This window comes from Cervus canadensis, chromosome 2 (assembly GCF_019320065.1).
Source record: "Cervus canadensis isolate Bull #8, Minnesota chromosome 2, ASM1932006v1, whole genome shotgun sequence".
NCBI lineage: Eukaryota > Metazoa > Chordata > Mammalia > Artiodactyla > Cervidae > Cervus > Cervus canadensis.
Window position 1 is genome coordinate 89,150,354 of NC_057387.1, and position 20,299 is coordinate 89,170,652.

Below are 20,299 nucleotides of genomic sequence, written 5' to 3' on the forward strand. Positions count from 1 at the left end.
AGCCAGCAATTCCACTGCTAGAAATACACCCTAGAGAAACACATACATATACACAAGGAATGTATAAGAACATCCATAGCACTGTAATGGCAAGCCATTGGAAAAGTGAATTATTTTCATACTATGAGATACCATACAGAAATGAAAAGTAAGATCAATGGATGAAGCTTAAAACCAAGGTTGAGTATAAAAAGGAGTTAAAGAAAAATATGTGCAGACAGTGATAATGATACATTGCTAAAGCTAGCAAAAAAATACTACCGGCTGTTTAAGGATGTGCACATACATAGTACAATATGTCTACTAGCAATAGTAATGCTCAGGAATACCAAAATCAGGAGAGTGGATATCTCTTTGGGAAAGGGTTGCAACATGAGAGGTGGACAGATGGCTTCAACTATATTTCTCAAACTTGAGGTAAGTGCCCATGTATTTAACTCACACAAGAAATAGAAACTGTTGAGTGCCTACTATGTACCATGCACTGCCCTAGATAACTTAAAGCACAAAAACTTCTGCCTTTAAGTAGCTTGCATTCTAGCGAATGTTACATATTGTACATTTTTGAATGTCTTAACTATTTATCATTCAAATTTAATGAAAAGAAATGAGTGAAATTTCCACTTTATTTACTTCTAACACTTTTTTTCTTGGCTACCCCGTGTGGCTTGTGGGATCTTGGTTGCCGCACCAAACCTGGGCCCTCTTCAGTGAGAGCCCGGAGTCTTAACCTCTGAGCCGCCAGGGGATTCCCTGAAATTCCCTTTTTAAAACAATAAAGATGGGGAATTCCCTGATGGTTCAGTGCTTAAGACTCCACTTCCACTGCAGCGGTATTGGATGGATCCCTGATCAAGGAACTAAGATCCTGCATGCCAAACGGTATGCCAAGAAGAAAAGCTGAGTTTTTTGTTTTTTTTTTTTTAAGCTGAGTTTTAAAAAATATAAAATAGTAAAGACAGTCTCTTCCTCGGAGAAATCACCAAAAAGGAGGTGGAAAAGCTCTTTGTCCAAGGAAACTGGGAGATAATTCAGAAGTTTAGGAGACAGGCAGGAGGAAACGATTCGCAAGGTTCCAGGAGGTAGCTTCTCTCCCCCGATCCCCCCTTACACTACCCCCTTACACTTGCAGGGTAGGAGAGGAAGAACTTGGTGTTAAACTGAAGTGACTTTATAAAGAGATGCAATGAGTACTGCCTCTCATATCTTAAGGATTAAACCCGCCTTCTGATTAGAAAAGGTAACTTTAGATGCTGCAAGATTAAGAGGAATCTGTGAGCCCCTTTCCCTAGAGACTCAAATTATAAAAGACACTGAAAGAGATGGTAAGGCAGAGAAATCACTCCTATAGGGCGGCGGCCGCACCACGTTCCCCTCCACGCCGATAGGGGCGGGACGAGGACTTGAAGCTAGATAGGTGAGCGTGCACCCAGGCAACCTCGGGAAGGGGAGTGAGGGAGGAAGGTTGGCGGGAAACCTGTAAATAGGCTAGTACCGAGGGCGAGGCTGCTGCATTTGCTCCAGATGCGGAACAACCTGGAACGGCCCAAAGACCCGCCCAGATAACTTCGCGTTACCTGCCCGAAGGCGCCTGCGCGCTGAGAACTCCACCCTTGGAGTCACCTGTTGGAGCGCCACGCCCGCTTCGCGTTGCGCATGCGTGATCCGCGCCGCACCGGCCGTGGAGTCACGTGTTAGAGCGCGAGGCGTCTCCCGCGGGGGCGCTTCCTGTCACGGCTGCCTCGGCGGCCCTGGGGCCGCGGGAGGCCTGGGCGGCACCGGGCGGGAGAAGGCCCGGGTCGGTTTCGGATCCGCCGCGAGGTATGCCGCGAACCCGCTCTCTGGCGAGGGAAGAGGAGGGGACGGCGGGGGAGATGGAGGCGGCCGGGCAGGGCTGGGCAGGGCGGCGCGTCCTGCCGCGGGAGTGGGGTCCCCGGCTTCGCCTCGCCTGCGCACTCCCTGTCCTCCTCTCTCCAGAGCCTGCGTCTGGGTCCAGCACCCAGACGGGCGCCCCCGGAGCCGCAGACTTGGCGGGTCTCGCCGACCCACTCGCTTCATGTCCCCCGCTCAGTTGACCACCCGCCGTACACCCAAGTCACTGAAATCTGACGCCTTGGAGTCAGTCACTCTGAGCGCCTCCTCCCGTGCGCGCACAGCCAGTTAATCTCGGAGTCCTGCTGGTTGTACCCCCTAACTCTGGATTAGGTCCACTTCTCTCCCTCCTCAACACCGCCTTCACGGTCCCTCAGCCTCTCCCCTTTTCGCCGGGACCGATTCACGATGCTCGGTGTCCAGCCTGTGTTCTCCCTCCTTCCGTCCGTCCTTTCTGCAGACAGGGGGCATGTTTCTGAATCGCCGACCTCATCCCCTCACGTCCTTTGCCTTCAGAACCGTGCCCAAACTACTTTAGGCTTCAGAGTTTTCCTCATTTGCCCCTTGCTAACATTTTCAGTTTCGCTTGTCTCACACTGTATGCCGCACTAATCCCAGCTTAGTTGCCCTGTGCAAGTCAAGCTGTTGTCACCTCAGAACCATTATCAGGTTGTTCCCTATGTTTGGAATCCTATTCCCCTCCCTCCCCCTCAACATGTTCGTGACTCAGCACAGGCATCACCTTCTCCAAGAAGCCTTTCCTCTCTCTGCTGGATAAGGGCCGGCCCTGGGCAGCCGTGGCGCCTGGCACATCCCTGTTTGGGTTTTGTCCAGTGGTGAGGGGCTCCCCACCCTGTGACTGTTCCTTGAGAGCTGAGGGCATGTCACGTCCACTCCTGCCCTCCGGTGCCTAGCACAAGGTCTGATACATAGTAGGTCCAGGAAATGGTTGTGAGATCTCCGAGAGAATCAGAATACCGAGTCAGATTTCTCTAGAGCAGAACTGTCCAATAGAACTCGCTGCAGTGATGAAAATGTTCATTATTTGTGCTGGCCCATGGTAGCCACTAACTGAAGGACAGAAGCTTTAACTGGATTAAATTTAAACGTCAGTAGCCACATAGCGCAGCCATGCTTAACAGCACTGTTTTAGAGCCTTTCTGAATCCTGCCAAGCCTTACACCCTCCCTGAACCTGGAGTTAACTTCCCTGATCTGCCTTCTTAGGCCACTCACCACTCAACCTCTTGGGTTTAATCCAGGTTAAGTCAGTTCAGTGACTTTTTTATTGTGTCCACTCTCCCCTCTTAATGGTATTAATAGGTGGTCCCCTCCCTTCCATCTTCTGTGTTGCTTGCTTCAGTGCTCTACTTCCAGCTTAGGTATTTCAGCCTTGGATGTTAAGCATATTAAGCATTGCCTTCTTTCTCTGAGTTGGGAGTTTACTAACCACACCTGTTGGGGGCGGGGCTTGTAAGCTGCTCTCATCTGAGTTTCTTCCACTCCCCACTAGACAGGTATCCAGGCTGTCAAGATGCCAGGGCCAAGACCTCGGAAGGGCCCTCCGGCCAGTGGCCAGGGTGTGGCAGCTGCCAAGCAGGTATGGATATAGCCTTCTTCACCTTCACTTCTGAGTCAGTCTGAGGGTAAGGGTCTCTGACAACTTGGGCAAACTGGGTCACCTGTGTGGTTTCCTTGTTAAGTCTAGCGACTTTGAGCCATGCCTCCTGGAGCTGGCAGAACCCATGGAGACCCTCTGGACCACCCCCTGGCACACACATGTGGAAGCTAAGGCTTGAACTCTCTTGTTTTCAACCCAGGCTTCCTCCTGCAATGGCCATCTCCATGTGAACGATCCAGAGAGTTCAGGAACCACCAAAATTTAGGGTGTTCTGATTGGATCTGCGTGCTCACTTTCTCCCTTTATTTCTTTTCGGCCCAAATTTGAGACTTCTTAGCGTATTGTTACTGTCTTAAAAGAGGCAGGTAAGGGAGGTGGTAGGATAAAGGGCATAGACTCAAGTCACAAGACCTCATTTTTTTTTTTTTTTAAATTTTTGGCTGCAACTTGTGGCATGTGAGAGCTTATTATAGTTTCCTGACCAGAGATCACACCTACTCCCCTTGAAGTAGAAGCATGGAGTCTTAATCATTGAACTGCCGGGGAAGTCCCTTAAGACCTTATTTTAAATTCTAGCCCTGCCACACTCTCAGGGCTGTCTCAGTTTCATCTGAACATGGAGATAAAAATAGGACCCACTTTAGGTAGTGTAGTCAAACTCATAAAGACAGAGAGTAGAGCAGTGGTTACCCTTGGGGTGGGCGGAGGGGAAATGGGGAGTTGTTTAATAGGTGTAGAGTTTCAGTTTTGCAAGATGGTGATAATAGTTATGCAACAGTGTGAATGTATTTAATGCCACTGAACTCTACACTTAAAAATGGTTAAGATGGTAATTTTCATGTTACGTGTGTTTTACCACAATTTAAAAGGAAATAGGATCTACCTTAGGATTTTGAAAACTAAGATAGTCACATAGGCTGCCAGGGACCCTGCCTGGCAGCTGGTGCTGTTATTGTTAGTAATAGTAATGGCAGTGTGATCTTACTGAGTTCTTTGTAGAGTCACCAGGGAGTTAAGTGTCCCAAGGAGTAATGTTCAGGCCTTAGTTTCGCTTTCTGCACATCAGGCCCCACAGGGAGCCGCTTAGCTCCTGGGGATTGACTCTGGGTCTGGGCTCCACCCTCTCCTCATTGTATGGTTCTTAAGAAACCTTCTCTGCTCTCAGCTCGGGCTCTTTGTGGAGTTCAGCCCTGAGGACATGCTGCTGGGGGTGGAGGAGACTGAAGACGAGGGGGACCTGGAGGCTGAGTTGCTGGCTCTCACTGGGGAAGCAGGGACCACAGGCAGGAAACCGGCACCCAAGGGGCAGGGTGAGTTTGCCACACTTGGTGCGGGGACCAGGTGGGCTCAGGCAGGTGGTTGGAGGGGCCTTTCCTCACAGCTGCGGGGAGCCAGCCAGATCACCTGGTCCCTCTGTATTCATGTCCCATCTGCAGCATCCCCACCGAGAGGCCATCTTGCTCTGCTCACTTACTGTGTGTTGTGTGGGGGGAGCTCACTCCTTCCTGGGTTGCACCCTCTCCCTTTGGACAGTCTGAGTCTCTGGGCCTGGTATAGGCTAGGGACTCAGCACAGACTGAATCGGTCACACAATGAGTGCACAGAAATTGTATCAAATGAACGAATAAGTGGTATCTTCCTCCCCAGCCTGAAGAGGACAGAGACCTGAAGCCTGTTGGGTGAGGTCAGAGAGAGCCAGGAACCCTCAGAGAAAACCATCTCCCATCCCACATGTCCCTGAGCTGAGGACAAGGAGAGGACCCTGAAGGGACTGACTGGTCTGGGAGAACCATGGCCATCACTTCTTTCTCAGTGCAAACCTGCTTTGGGTTTGATGAGCCTGGGTTTGAATCTTGGCTCTGCTGTTTACCAAGATTGCCATGTTAGGGAAATTAATAAAGTTCTCAGTTTACTCATATGTAAAATGGGGATAATATTACCTTTGGGGCGGGGGGAATGGTACCTGTGCTGTGTGGCTTATCTGATCTTAGTTCCCTGGCTGGTTCCTCAGACGTGAAAGTACAGAGTTCTAAGCACTGGACTGCCAGGGAATTCCCAGTATTACCTATTTTGTGGAATCATTGGGAAGCTCACAAGTTAAAAATCTTTATTTATGAAAGGTGTGGTTAGGGGGAACGGATGGCAATGTCTGTGAATAACTGCCACAGTAAAAGGGCTGAGAAGGCAGTAGCCTGATGCTTGTTGGAGGGCCTAGAAAAGTGTCCCTGCAGAGGTGGGACTCTGACTGTGGAAGGAAGCTGCCTGGGTGTATCTGCCAGTGCAGTGGATTGAAGACCATCCTCTACTCCTTGGAAACATTTTCCGTGTTGCTCTGACCCTCTGTGACCCCCTTCTCCCAGCCCCTCTGCCTATGGCCCACATTGAAAAGTTGGCGGCGGACTGCATGCGGGATGTGGAAGAAGAGGAAGAGGAGGAAGGGCTGGAGGAGGATGCAGACTTGCTGGTGCGTCTGCCAGGCTGGTGGCGGGGGCTCTGTGATCAAGCTGTGGAGGAGGCCTGGGTTTGTCCCTCTGTGTGCTGATGTCCTTTCCTGGGCCCTTGTCCTGTCTGTACGGTGTGAGACGTCTCCTGACATCTGAGCTTTGTACTTGGGGATTCTCAGATACGGAGGCTTCACTGTTTTGGGGGCTGTCCCTGATCAGATTGGAAGGGTGTAGGAATGTTCTGGTAAAGGGGACTTTCAGGCACAGTGAGTGACGCTGGGAAATATGGCTGGAGGAGAGTGTCCTTTATTCTCAGGTCCTGTCGTGGGTATGATCATGAGGCTCCAAACTCTTGGGACCTGTGTCTCCCCAGACAGAGCTGCAGGAGGTCCTGGGTACAGATGAGGAGGCTGGGGCCCTGGATGGTGATGAGACAGCCAGCCTGGGTGGCCCTGAGGAGGAGAAGGAACAGGAAAACATTGAACCTCCGGTGCAGGCAGCTCTCTTGACAGCCCCAGTCCCAGCAGCTCAGGTAGGTTCTGGAGTCTCCAGTGTGCCTTTGGCTGTGTCCTTCGTGCCTGCGTGCCCGTGTAGGACACTCGTGGAGCACAGCTTGTCTGGGAATGCTGCAGTAATGACCCTTTCCAGGGCCCTCCTCCAGCAGCTGCCCAAGCCGAGACTGAGCACGAGAAACTCCTTGTTGGCTGCCGGCCTCAAAGGCCTCTCTGTTCTCCCATACCGCCCCCCACAGCCATTTCCCGGCCTCCACAGATTGTCTGGGCCTCTGTGTTTGCCTCTGACATGGCCTCTGGCCTCTCCATTGAGTCTTTGTCTCCCACCTTGAGGCTTTTAGACCCTCCTTCTCCTTGAATCCAGGAGCTTCGTGTTCTGGGGCAGCTTCCTTGCAAGGAGGGAGTGGCAGGGGCCTAGGTAGCCCTGGAGTGGCCAGGCCCTGAACTGAAGTATCCACAGGCTGGAGGGCCCCCAGGGCTGCAGGCCCTGCTAGAGGATCGGATCCGCAACTACCGGGAGGCTGCAGCCAGTGCTAAGGAGGCAGGCGAAGCGGCCAAAGCCAGGCGCTGTGAGCGTGGCCTGAAGGTGCGTTGGGCTTGGCTGGGCACCAGGGCTGGGAGGAGTGAGGCTGAGGGCAGTGAAGGCAGAGGGTGAAGCACCAGAGGAGCTTGGTCCAGCAGAGGGGAAGCCTCCCCACCAGAATGTGGAGGTGAAGGACCCCTGGCCTGTCTTTGGGCAGGCTGCAGTCCGTGGTGGCTAGCTAGGTTTCTGGTTCTTTTCCCTCTCAGACACTGGAGTCCCAGCTGGCTGCTGTGAAGAAAGGCAGGAAGATCAGTGAGGATGAGATCCCGCCTCCAGTGGCCTTGGGCAGGAGGCCCTTGGCCCCCCAGGAAGCAACCGATAGGAGCCCTGAAGCAGAACCTCCAGCTGCCCCCTCTGTGGAGCCAGGTATCTGGAGACAGTCAGATCCCGTCCTAGTTCCCAAGGTCAGGGCCTGGGGCCTGCCTCCCCATCCTGCCATTGTCCGTGGCCATGTCAGTGACCGTGTCAGTGACATGTGGCTGTGTCAGTCACAACTTCCCTAAGATGTTCTCAGGCTAGCCAGACCTGGAGGCACTGGAAACCTTCTTTGACCTTGATACTTTCTCTTGTTTCTCCATAGGCAACCCCTCCCAGCCTGAGACAAGCCTCTTGGGCAGCCCTGGTATTTCTGCCCCACCCGACTCAGACCCAGACCCACGGGCCCTGCTGTTGGCCCGACAGAGAGAGTACAAAGTGGCTGCTCTGAATGCCAAGCGGGCTGGAGACCTAGACCGCGCCCGAGAGCTCATGAGGGTTGGGAAGGTATGGCATCTGCTTCAGAGGCCCTGTGTCCAGCCCCTCATTTCACAGATGTGAGCAGTGACCTGGCCAAGCTTCAGTGAGACTGGTCTGCGGGGGGTTTTCAGCCCAGATCCTTGGGGTTCCCTGGCTTATGTTCCCGCCTTGTTCCTACTGCAGAGATTTGGTGCTGTCCTGGAGGCCCTGGAAAAGGGGCAGCCTGTGGACCTGAGTGCCATGCCCCCGGCACCAGAGGGTCAGTATCGGGGTGGTGGGGGGAGCCTGCTCAGGCTAGGGCCAGGGCTGGCCAAGCACCCCTACCCATACCTATACCTCTGCTCTGGATTCCCCAGACCTGAAGCCCCTTCCACAGGCTTCCCAGGCCCCCACAGCACCCTCAGATACATCCCCGGCAGTGGAGCGAATGCACCCAGTGATGGCCTCTGACATCCCAGCAGCCCCGGGTAGGACTGGGGACACTGTGGAGTGGGGACCTGCGGGGAGGCAGGCAGAGCTGATGCTGTCTCCTTTCTCCTTTCAAGTGGCCCCCGCTGAGCCACAGACAGTGCTGGATGCCCTGCAGCAGAGGCTGAACAAGTACCGCGAGGCAGGCACCCACGCTCGGGGCAGTGGGGATGAGCGCAAGGCCCGGATGCACGAGCGCATTGCCAAGGTGGGCTACAGCCTCCCTCCTGGACCAGCTCTGTCCGTCTGCTCCCTGGTCTTTGAGTCTTTATCTTGTCTGTGTCTCTGGAGCTCTTGCTGTCTCAGGGGCTCTCCTTCCTCCTGGGGCTGCTGTCTTCATCTTCCTCTTTCTGCCTCTGCCTAAGTGGAGCCTGTGACCGCTGCCCACCATAGGTCCCTCCCCCTCCTCTTGCAGCAATATCAAGATGCCATTCGGGCCCACCAGGCAGGACGGAAGGTTGACTTTGCCGAGTTGCCTGTTCCTCCAGGTGAGTGGGGTTTGGCCTGGGGGCTCATGAGGTCTCTGAGCAGGATGGAGGGGAGGGAGAAATGATTTCTCACACATCAGCCTCCACCCTGGGGGAACCACCCATCCCAGCCATGCCCAAGAAGACCCCAACAGGACCCACAGCAGCCTGATGCATCCTCAAGGCTCCCTGAACCCTCTCCCAGTGTCTCTCTCCTGCAGGATTCCCCCCTATACCTGGCCTGGAGCCCACCGTGGCTACTGAGGAGGATATGATGACAGCTACTTTAGCAACTGCCCAGAAACTGGCCTCCTCAGAGGATACAGCCCCAGTAGAGGAAGAGGAGGATGAGGACAAGGTTTGGCTGAGGGCCCAAGACTCCAGGGACTGGTGGGGGGAAATAGCTGATAAGGGGTAAACCCAGCCATTGGTGTCCATATTAACAAGCTCAGCAAGGTAGATATTTTTGCTTTTATTTTATAGAGAAAAAAACTTGGGCTAGGGCACCCAGCTAGGAATTAACAGAGCTGGATTCAGACCAGGGTCTTTCTGACTTCAGAGCCCAGTTCGATCCCCTTCCCCCTACTCTCTCACGTTGGGAGGTTAGCGCAGAGAACTTTTGAGACTTCTGGTTCTGAGATTCTCTAGGGTCCATGAGGGAAAGCCATTCCTCTCAGGTCACACAGTGAGAGTACAGTGTTATGAAGAGAGTCCAGGCCAGGGTGGGAGACAGAACCCCTGTGACAGCCTCCTGGGCGCCTGCAGGATGAACCCCCAGCCCAGGCCCCAGCGGCCAAGAAGCCAGCACAGCCTGTCCCTTCATCACGGCCCCTGCCTGAGCCCAAGGCCTCGAGTTCTAAGGAGGTGCTGAGTCCATCTGGTGAGCTGCAGAGAAGAGGGATGGAGGGGAGGCTGTGGTGAGAGGTGGCATGGCTTCACCTGTGTCCCCCCCTCCAGCACGAGAGCAGCTGACCCTGCTGGAGGCACGGAAACTGCAGTACCAGCGGGCAGCCCTGCAGGCCAAGCGTGGCCGGGACCTGGAGCAGGCCAAAGCCCATCTGCGGGTGGCCAAATCCCTCGAGGCTCAGATCACCCAGGTGCGAGCTGGCCGCCCCGTGGACCTCTCCAAGGTGAGTGTTGCCTGGTTAAGCAGCAGGACTTCTCCGGCAGAGAGGTGGGTGGCAGTCCTGATGAGCAGGACCGTGAACAAGGTTGCTTGGAGGAGGTGGGACTTGAATAGGATGCGGTGACAGCTGAGAACTCTTTTGCTTATGTGTCTCCCTGTCCCATGACCCCAAGAGAGCCCGGGGGCCTGCCTGTGGTGAGAGGTGACCAGGCCGGGCAAGGCCAGTGACAGAGCATTGCACTGGGACAGGATGGCAGGCAGTGAGTTCCCATCATTGAGGTTACTGGAAGCTGGAGAAACATTTAGCGTAGATTTCTGGTCTGTTTGGCTCAGTAGAGGAATAATTTGACTCTTGAGGGCCCCTGAGGGGCCTTGTGACCTGGACAGGTACCTTCACCCTTAACGGATGAGGAGGGTGACTTCATCCTGATCCACCATGAGGACCTGCGACTCTCTCAGAAGGCTGAGGAGGTGTATGCCCAGCTACAGAAAATGCTTCTGGAGCAACATGAGGTCAGTCCTCCCCTTCCAGTGTCCATAGCCTCCCCTTGGCGAAAGGCAAGATAGGGTTCAGATTCTAGCTCTTCAGCTTACTGGCTATGAGATCTTGGGTAAGGAATTTCTCTTCTCTAAACCACATTTTCCTTATCTGTAAAATAGGATGATTAATACCCCTCTTGCAGGGCTATGAAGTTCAAACAACAGAGTGCAGGGGGAATTACCTTGAAGATGGGAGAAAGAAGTGTTTGAGGAGTGTATGTATGTCTATCTGATGGTGTGTCTACCTGAATGGCTGCCTACAAGTCTGGTTGCTAAAGTGATGAGGAAGAAAAGGAATTTGCTAAGGGAATCTGGGGGAATGGCTATCCCCAGTAGAGGAAACAGCAAACACTTAGTTCAGTGGGACTTGGAAACAGTGACCTTGGGTTATTATGTTGGAGAAGGAGAGGGGTGAGGCTACAGAAGGTTGGCGCTTTCAGAAGTCAGGCCTTGAAGGCCAGCTTAGCTGGGTCCTATCCTGGACCACGGAGTCACTCTGAACCCCATTTTCAGAAGTGTCTGCTGTTCTCCAAGCAGTTCATGCACCAGGGCAATGTGGCTGAGACCACCCGGTGAGTGCAGGGCTGGGGCTACAGCTTGTGGGGTGGGGAGCAGGAAGTGAGCACTGCCGCACTGATGTGCACACCTTTTCCTGTCAGGTTTGAGAAGCTTGCTCAAGACCGCAAGAAGCAGCTTGAAATCCTGCAGCTGGCCCAGGCTCAAGGCCTTGACCCTCCTAGCCACCACTTTGAGTTGAAAACATTCCAGACTGTGAGGTGCCAAAGCCTAAGGGAGACCGTGGCTCCATGCAGGACTGGGCAAGAGGCTGGGAGCCAGGGGTGGAGACTTAGGTCCCTTGAGTGAGGCTGCTCGGGCTTGGCCCTGACATAGGCCCTGGGGCTGGAGAGGGGCAGGATGTGGTGCCTGCTTGTGAAGAGGGGCTTGGAGCTGTGTGGTCGCTGGGGCAGGCGCCCTGTACTAGAGTCACAGACCGAGAGGCCTTCACTCCAGCTCTGCTGCTCAGGCAAGTTTTGCCTCCCTGGGCCCACTCTCCTCTTGGCCGCCACCCAGCTGGATAGGCAGGCATTGGAAAAGGGAACCTTTTCCCACTGCTCTCCTTCACTTTGCTTTCCTTGCTTCCTGGCTCTAGGATCTTTGCAGAACTCAACAGCACAGAAATGCATCTGATTGTTGTCCGGGGAATGAACCTCCCAGCCCCTCCAGGTAGCCCTGGGGCCACCCCTACTCTTGTCCAGATGCTCCAGCCCTGGCCAGGAGGAGGCAGTAGCTCTCCCTCTGTGTCAAGTGCTGGGGCTCCTGGCTACTCCCTGTGACCCTGACTCGTCTTCCTCCTTCCTAGGGGTGACCCCTGACGACTTGGATGCTTTTGTGCGGTTTGAGTTCCACTACCCTAATTCGGTGAGGTTCCAATAAGCAGGAGGGTCCTGTGAACTCCATCTCCCCTTCCAAGGCCCTGTGCTCTTTTTCTCCCCATCCCTCGGTCTCATTCCCTCTCGGGGTCCCTTCCCTCAGCACTGATGTAGACCAGAGCTCCTGGGCCTGTATCTGTTTTTTTTTTTTTTTTTTTCAAGCTGTCCTGACTTCTCTCTTCTCACTGCTTTAGGACCAGGCTCAAAAAAACAAAACAGCTGTGGTGAAAAACACAAACTCTCCAGGTGAGGACCTACATGCGGGCTGCTTCCTTCTCCCCTCCCCCTCTGATACATGTGTGCAGCACTTGTGTTTCCAGAGTACTTTCAGATCTATTATCTTACTTGGTCTGCTTACCTTGGGAGATAAAGGCAGGTATGACTACTACGTCTCGAATGTAGTTGGAGAAGCTGAAGCTCAGAGAGGAAAAGGGATTTGCATAGGGCCTTAAAGCAGAGGTGGTGGAAATGGGACTTGAATCCAGGAATCCTGACTCCACATTCCAGGCATCTAACAAGAACTGTCCAGGTGAACTTCAAAGCCAGGATTTGGATGCTCTGCCTCCCTCTGGTGGCAGTAACTCTGAATTGCAGGCAGAAAGACAGGGTGGAGGCACGTGGGCCAGTTTCCACTTGGTCAGGAGATCCCTGCAAGCCAAGTCCCTCCTTCTCCCCCTCTTGCAGAATTTGATCAACTCTTCAAACTAACTATCAACCGAAACCACCGGGGCTTCAGGAGAGTGATTCAAAACAAAGGAATCAAGTTTGAAATCTTCCACAAAGGGTGAGGGCCCATCGGTCAAACACTGCCAAGGTGGGCTGGGAGGAAGGATTGGCTTCTGTTGCTGCCCCTGCCCCTGCCACTATTCAGTTTTCTTGTGCTGGTTTTAGCCAGCTCATTTCTGCTGTCCTTGCCCAGTCCAGTCCTCTGCTGACTCTTGGCTTTCCAGATCCTTCTTCAGAAGTGACAAGCTGGTTGGCACAGCCCACCTGAAACTGGAGCGGCTGGAGAATGAGTGTGAGATCAGAGAGATTGTGGAGGTAAGGTGGGAAAACTGGAGGACGTGGCCAGAAAAGGGCCAACATTCACTGAATCCCTGTTGTAGGGTTTTTGGTGCTTGTTAATTTAAAAATATCCGTAAGTGTGCTGTAGAGTATGTGCTATTCCCATTTCACAAATGATGAAATACAGAGGGTCTGAGAAAATTTCATTCTGTCAGAAAGGAAGTAGCTATACTCTTTCCACAACACTCTGAGCTGTTCATGTTCCCTTGAGGGGCCTGATCATGGCTGTCCATGTGGCACCCATGAATTCCTAGGTATCTGGGAGCAGGCTTTTGTTGAGGCAGTTGTGGCAACACGATGAAGTAGAACAAACTCTGGACATAAAGTTGATAAGGTAGTCCCAAGGAGGGACCTACCAGAATGCAGCTAGTCTGCTTAGGAATCACCCCCAGACAACTCCTTAAGCTTCCCTGAACTCACTGAATTTCACAGGGATGTGCCCCTGACGATAGCAACTGAGATCAACAGAGAAGGGGCTCTGGCAGAGCTGGGCCCAGACCTCGGCTGGTGCCTTCACAGACGGAGGCTTTTCCTGCTACATTGCCTCTGCCTGCTTGGGAGAGTTGTTCTTAAGTGGGGCCTGCTTTGTGTCAGCCCCAGTGAGGTGGGTCAGACTTCAGAGCCTGTAGCACTGCTTTGTACTCCAGCTGCCTCGTCTCCCGCACAGGAGGAAGCACACGGTGGGCGAAAAGGCGGGCATATCCTGACCTTGTTGCACAGTGAACCGTGTGACTGTGTCCCTCATGCCCTCTGTGAACGGAGGGTTTGGGCTCAGTGGTTTTCAGGCTGTGCCTTAAAGCCAGAGCATTTCTTCTAGGAGTTACCATGGGGACCGTGGGGCAAACTGAGTCAGCACAGCTCTAGGCTTCTCACCCCCACTTCAGAGCACTGGCCCTTATTTGGATTGATGTATCTTCTGAGACGTACCTAAAACCACCGAACCCAAACAGCAGGAGGTTGGGGTTGTCCAGAAATGGAGACTCTTCTGTTGACATGCAGGATACTTTAGCTTCTCTCTCACCTTGTGAGCACAGGGAGCTGCCGGTCCCCGCCCCACCTCTCAGTTACCATCTCCCTCTCCGCGGTCCTCACAGGTCCTGGATGGGAGGAAGCCCACTGGGGGCAAGCTGGAGGTGAAGGTGAGGCTGCGGGAGCCTCTGAGTGGCCAAGACGTGCAGATGGTCACCGAGAACTGGCTGGTCCTGGAGCCCAGGGGCCTGTGAGGTGGGCAGCTCTCTGGGCCCTTGGAACGTCTGCCTGGGCCCCATGGGAACCCTTCCGGTACTCAACTCATATCTAAGGAGAAAACCGAGGAATTTCTCATCTGTGAGGAAGACCAAGAGGCAAAACTGTTGGGTTGGGCTCAGGTTGGTTCACGATATTCAGTAGAACTGGGGAAGGAAGCTAACTCTCCCAGGTTGTTGTCAGGGAACCCTTCCTGAAACCTACTTGGACATTCATGCAGTTTAGACTTCTGTGCTCTGTGCCCGTTTGCAACAGAGGGTCAACGCTGGAGTGGAGTCAGGCTGGAGACTCTTCTCCAGCTTTTCCCCCTGGGCTTCGCTGGCTACAGAAGTCTTTGTACATAAAGGAGATGCTGCTAAACAAGTACCAAAGACCTGTTAAGCACGTGCATTACTGACCACGGCTCTGGTCTTTCCCGTTGCTGGCCTCTCCCCAGGCCTCCACCAAAGCAGGCTGGATTCCAGGATTTTCCCCTCCCTCTCTGTCCGGGCAGGGCAAGGACAGCCTCACCGCTCTGCCATGGAGCCTTGTAACCAACCCCTTAACCCCTGTGAATCAACTGTTTGCAACCTGCCCCAGCCCCCATTTGCACCATTTCTAGACGTGCCTTTAAAAGATAAAACTGTAAGGGATGGGAAAGCGCGAGTGTGATCCGGACCCCCTTCCCCATAGGGCGGGGCAGGGTTCTGTGACTCCAGTTGGTCGGCAGCCGCCTGTCCCCCCAACTCAGTTGACCCCAGCCCCGCCTGTGCCTTGCCTCCCGACAGCTGCTGCCGTAGCCTCCCTGCTTCCCAATGCTCTCAGTGGGATTTTGTTCAGGACTGTGTGGTGGGAAGTGAGAGCAGGTTATCTTGAGTTAGGTCCATGTACCTGAGACTGAGACTGTTAACTGAGGAAGAAAGAAAAAAAAATTTATATAAATATGTAGAATGTAACTGGTTTTATTTAAGAAACTAGGTCTAATTCATTGTAGGGGATTTACGTTCTCACAAAATAACCATCAAAGTCTTAAACAAAAGCCCTGCTCCCTGTCACTGCCCCCCACCACCCCCACCCCATCACTTTTTAAAAGCCACAGTGGCAGTAACATTTGTTAATTGACAGAAACAGGTATGGCTTCCTCTTCAGAGACAGGGCAGGAGAAGCCTTGCCTCTTCATCTAATCACCTAGGGAAATCCCTAAATTTCTTCCCAAGAAATTCTCTGGATTTATTTTTGTGAACAGATGGAGATCATGGAGGGATTTATATCAATATTTGCAGTAGACTTAATGTTCAAAACTGCAGTAGTCTACATCTCTTAAAAATAAACTTTAACACCCCATCTTTTCCCCCCTTTCTTTGAAACATTGTTTAACAAAGCATTCCTGAAGATAATATTTTAAGGCTCTACATGAAGCAGATACATTCAACTTACTGATGATTGTAGTCCTGCAAACACACAAGTTTGGGATTGAGCTTTTGTGTGTGCGTCTTTTTCTGGGATGCAGCTGGACCACACTTCCCTGCCCTTAAGAGCAGAGCTTATAGTGTAACAACAGGGACAACAGATAACTTCTGAGAGCTAGAAAGCTAGTCTAGCTAGAAGGCTAATCTTAACTTACTAAAAATTCCATAGATGTGAGACTTAACACTTAAATGCAGTCGTATCTGTGTGTCATACAAGCAGCCATCTAGAATGAAAAGGAGGGCTGTCAGCCCTCATAAGGTGGCCTAGAGCAGAGAGGGAACCAGAAGAGGGTTCCTGACTCAACCTAGTCTTCCCTTAGGGTTTGTAAGTGCTAAGAAGGCTTGACGTTTCCGACCAGTACTAGGAATGTCTAAACTCAGTCCTCTGCTAGAAATCGGATAGCAAGTTTTTTTCTGTGGTTCAACAATTTCTCATCATAACCTGTTCAATTTCCTTCTGCTTCACTGTCCTTTGCTTTTTGAAAACCAGAACCTCCAGGCTGAGAGAGGTAAGGCAAAACCGCCCACTGGACTTAGAAACTAAGGTTCTTAAAAGGCCTTTGTTGTAGCCCAGGCATGCAGGGGTCACTGGCATGGGAGGAGCCTGCCCAGCCTCATCTTGTGCTAAGATTTATTCAAATACAGCATTTCAGCAGTGCAGATTAGTGACTTGTGGGCAGTTGGGAACCAGCCATGGCCCAAATCCTTTTTAAATTTTAAAATTTCTTTTCAATTATATAGGACATACTTTCTTCTGAATACAATATGGAAGGAATTTATCTTAGAATCAGGAAGTCTTGCTCACAACTAAAGGGCAGACTAGTTTGCATTTTATTACGTTCCTTTCTCACGGTTCTATTCTAAAACCTATATTGTTGCTTCCCAGTTTTTGAGTGCTTGTTTTCCAAATATTTGTGGGCAGTTTTTAAACACTCGTTTATCCCTTAAGTTAAGGCAGCTGCTTTGAAGATGAAACTCTGGGGCTGAGACTGGCAGAAGGAAGCTTGCACCTGATTCAGTTCCATCACAGATGGATTCTTCCCTTCTCTTAGCCTCAGCTTCCCAAACTCTAAAATGGACATTCTCATTCCTCTTATGCTCCTTCTCCCTTCTGGCTACATTATAGTCCTCCAAGTCCCGTTACCATCATTACTAAAATTATTTCAGCATTATTAAAACAAACAACTATCACAGACTTTTTATAGAAACAGATTTCTTATTGTCTGAAGTGCATTAAATGCATAAATTATTCCGCAAGTGACTAGTTATGATAGAAGAAAATTTAGTTGGAAATTCTGGGCTTACCAGCATTCAGGAACCAGTGTAGGTGAGGGAAGACACTAGATGGGAACTTAAACAGGGCAAAGTTCAATATATCTACAGCCCTAGAAACCAGTCAATCATAAAGGAAATGAACTTTGAATATTTTCTGGAAGGACTGATGCTGAAGCTGAAGCTCCAATACTTTGGCCACCTGATGCGAAGAGCCGACTCATTGGAAAAGACCCCGATGCTGGGAAAGATTGAGGGCAGGAGGAGAAGGTGGTGACAGGAGCAGATAGTTAAACAGTGTCACTGACTCAATGGACATGAATTTGAGCAAATTCCAGGAGATACTGGAGGACAGGGGAGCTTGGCATGCTGCAGTTCATGGCGTTGCAGAGTCAGACATGACTGAGCAACTGACCAATAAGAGTCCAGTAGGTGCTCAGATACATGTTGATTTAAAAAAACTGGAGAAACTACACTGCCTAGCATTTGGTGAGAATTTGGTAATTTTTTTAAAATGTAGTAATACCAGAATGGCAGTTCTATTCCTCATTATAGGATCTCTATATCTCAATCTGAGTTTACATTATAGAAGAATCTGCCTTATTTATTTAGAAACTGATGTTTCCAGTTCTATACAGCATACAGTATATAAAAACAAAAGTGAAACAAGGGAAGACAGTAAACTAGCCTTGGCTATCTTATGTCCAATTCCACAAGATGATTTCATTAAATATAAAGGACATTTTATGCAGTTGAGAATGGACCCGACTCTGCAAGGACAGAGTCTGTTCTTAGAAAGGTTTGCACTGATCTGTGAGAAACGTGTACAACTGCAAGGTCTGTTCAGCTGAGAAGGAAGAAAGGTAACTCCTGTAGGACAGAACCAAGAGAGCCAGCTCCTGTAGAAGCTCCAGTGTAGACCAAGCTGGATGTTGGACCCCAAGTTCCTACTACCCCTGTTAACAAGTGCATCCGGTGCCTGTCAGGTGTAGGGGGTGACAGTCCAGGGCTTGGTCCTCACAAGCTGGTGTTCAGTGGGCACCCGTTCTTCCTTTGGAAGCTCCCAGTCTATGGGAAAGGTTACAATCCCAGCCCTCTGCAGCCACGATCAGTGAAGCCTATGAAGAAGCAGATGTAGAATGTGGATTTTCCCCTCCGGCCCAACAGAAGAGGGATAAACCTTGGGCTTCCCCAGTGGCTCAGCAGTAAAGAATCCAATGCAGTTCAATCCCTGGATCAGGAAGATTCCCTGGAGGAGGGCATGGCACTCCTCCAGTATTCTGGCCTGGAGAATCCCATGGATAGAGGAGTCTGGTGGGCTATAGTCCATGGGGTCACGAGAGTTGGACAGACCTGAGTGACTAAACAAAAACAACAGACACCTTTGGGCCTCAGAAAACAGCTACTAACCTGAAGGGAGCTCCACAGCCTGTAATGCCAAGTACTAGGCCTAGCTCCAGCCGCCGGGGAGCAGCCTCTCGCTGTCTTGGGCCTGCACTACCTTCTAGGGGATTTTTGGAACTGTCCTTTCACTGCAGAGGGACCAGCCTCCTCCTTGGCCTGGGGTTTTAGAAAATGCCAGTGACAAGGAAGTGAGCTGCCCTAGAGCAGTGTTTTTCAAACCGTGGGTTGTGAAATCTATTTGGTCTGACTAAAGTAAATTTTTCATTAAGGAGAAAATGATCAGCATGCGTCACATATGTCACAGGTAAAACCGAGTCTTGCCTTCTAATACCACTTCTACTAAAAAAAACACCCAACTGATTCCAAGGCTGGGGCAGGGTAAGCACAAGATGGCACTGGGGCATCTTGTTAGGCCAGAAAAGGAAGTGTTAAGAAACAGGAGCATGTGACAAGGATGTGGGAGCTCACCTAAATAATGAATTAGAACCATTCAAAGAGTAATCCCAAGTCCAGAATGAAAGTTAATTAAATGAGTAAATAAGAAAGAAGGGCTTTGGGAACTTTCTTGGCAGTCTAGGGGTTAAGACTCCGTACTTCCAAAGTAGGAGATGTGATTTCAATCCCTGGTTGGGGAACTAAGATCCCACATACTGTGTAGTGCAGCACTCCCCAGCCACACACACACACACACACACCCATATACACACACCCACCCATATACACACACACCGACACACACACACACCCACCCATACACACCCACACACCCACACCCACAAGTTGGGCATTAAAGTGAAAGTGAAGTGAGAGTCGCTCAGTCATGTCTGACTCTTTGCAACCCCATGGACTGAATAGTCCATGGAATTCTCCACGCAAGAATACTGGAGTGGGTAGCATTTCCCTCTCCAGGGGATCTTCCCAACCCAGGGATCAAACCCAGGTCTCCTGCATTGCAGGAGGATTCTTTACCAGCATTAAACTTACATATATATGTGTGTGTGTGTGTGTGTGTGTGTGTGTGTGTGTGTGTGTATAAAAAGAAGGGTGTTTGCTTATAGGTAAATCAAGTGCAACTGATAAACAGGAAGTGCTGGAATTGAAAAATCTTGAAGCCATCATAGTAAAAGATCAACTCAGGCAAGAAACATCAGAGTGCTAAATCTAAGGGGACGTTTCAATGAGTAAGATCTCCATATGATCACAGAGTGTCTACACAAACCAGTTATTTGTTCTAAGAGGGGAAATATCCAGTGGAGAAACCAGACAACACCTTGACTGGGTAAAAATTTATCATCAATGAGGGGCAGAAGGACATACATCTAAGTGACCCATGATGTGATGTCCCAAGAAGGACACAACATCACTTGGGTAGGATTCTGGCCAAGAATGCATAATTCATCTAATTCTGAGGAAATACCAACCAAGTTAAAAATGGGGCATTTTCTGTTAAATGAGTTGGAAAAACCTATATTCAGCAAAAATATCAATGACATAAAAAATAAAGGTGAGTCATGACAGAAACTTACCATGTTCTGATCTAGGCTGGAAGCTTCACTGGATGGGAAGGACGCTGGGTTAAAGTGTCAAACTGAAGTGGAGCCTGTCCTGCGGTGATGTGAGAGGATACCCTTATTTGTAGGAAGTAAGCATTAACATACTTAGGGGTGAAGGACTTTGATGTGTGCAATGTATGTACTTCTCAATGCCTCAGTTTTTTACGGAGAGAAAAGGAGAGAAAGGAACACTGATAAAGCAAACAAGTTAATCTGTAAATAACCGGTGAATCTGGGTAAAGCATACATAGATTGTTCGTTTGTTTTAACTTGCCACTTTCCTGGAAGTTTAAATTATTTCTCAATAAAATATTTTTAACAATACCTTCAATGTAGAGAGCTCCCTGGTGGTCCAGTGGTTAGGAAGGACCTGGCACTTGCACTGCCAGAGCCACAGGATTCAATTCCTGGTCAGGAAACTTAAGATCCTGTAAGCCATGTGGTGACGCCAAAAATAAATAAAATGCTTCTAGTGTATATTATAACTAGAAACGTCTTGAGTATAATCTATCAGC

The 20,299-nt window shown here is 50.7% G+C and overlaps 1 protein-coding gene across 3 annotated transcripts; it reads left to right on the top strand.

The window, feature by feature from the left end:
• Nucleotides 1-1,688: 1,688 nt before the first annotated feature.
• CC2D1B (coiled-coil and C2 domain containing 1B) lies at nucleotides 1,689-20,108 on the top strand. Of its 3 annotated transcripts, none has more exons than XM_043461329.1 (25): nucleotides 1,689-1,821; nucleotides 3,385-3,471; nucleotides 4,658-4,802; nucleotides 5,853-5,956; nucleotides 6,310-6,468; nucleotides 6,909-7,034; nucleotides 7,238-7,397; nucleotides 7,612-7,793; nucleotides 7,950-8,025; nucleotides 8,123-8,233; nucleotides 8,312-8,442; nucleotides 8,650-8,722; nucleotides 8,923-9,059; nucleotides 9,467-9,581; nucleotides 9,659-9,831; nucleotides 10,215-10,340; nucleotides 10,881-10,939; nucleotides 11,027-11,143; nucleotides 11,518-11,591; nucleotides 11,728-11,786; nucleotides 11,992-12,043; nucleotides 12,482-12,581; nucleotides 12,748-12,838; nucleotides 13,957-14,086; nucleotides 19,773-20,108. In XM_043461329.1, exons 2-24 carry the CDS (start codon nucleotides 3,406-3,408, stop codon nucleotides 14,083-14,085), a joined length of 2,565 nt encoding a protein of 854 aa, XP_043317264.1. In that variant the 5' UTR covers nucleotides 1,689-1,821; nucleotides 3,385-3,405; the 3' UTR covers nucleotide 14,086; nucleotides 19,773-20,108. The 3 variants fall into 3 exon arrangements, with proteins under 3 accessions (XP_043317264.1, XP_043317265.1, XP_043317266.1); XM_043461330.1 differs by lacking the exon at nucleotides 19,773-20,108 and adding an exon at nucleotides 14,363-16,763; XM_043461331.1 differs by lacking the exon at nucleotides 19,773-20,108 and adding an exon at nucleotides 16,505-16,763.
• Nucleotides 20,109-20,299: the final 191 nt, after the last annotated feature.

Excerpts from the sequence above, each read along its gene's own strand:
- CC2D1B (XM_043461329.1), top strand. The coding sequence starts at position 3,406 with ATGCCAGGGCCAAGACCTCGGAAGGGCCCTCCGGCCAGTGGCCAGGGT. Across the intron at positions 3,472-4,657 it reads GTGTGGCAGCTGCCAAGCAG|CTCGGGCTCTTTGTGGAGTT; the intron begins GTATGGATATAG and ends CTCTGCTCTCAG. Across the intron at positions 8,723-8,922 it reads CGAGTTGCCTGTTCCTCCAG|GATTCCCCCCTATACCTGGC; the intron begins GTGAGTGGGGTT and ends TCTCTCCTGCAG.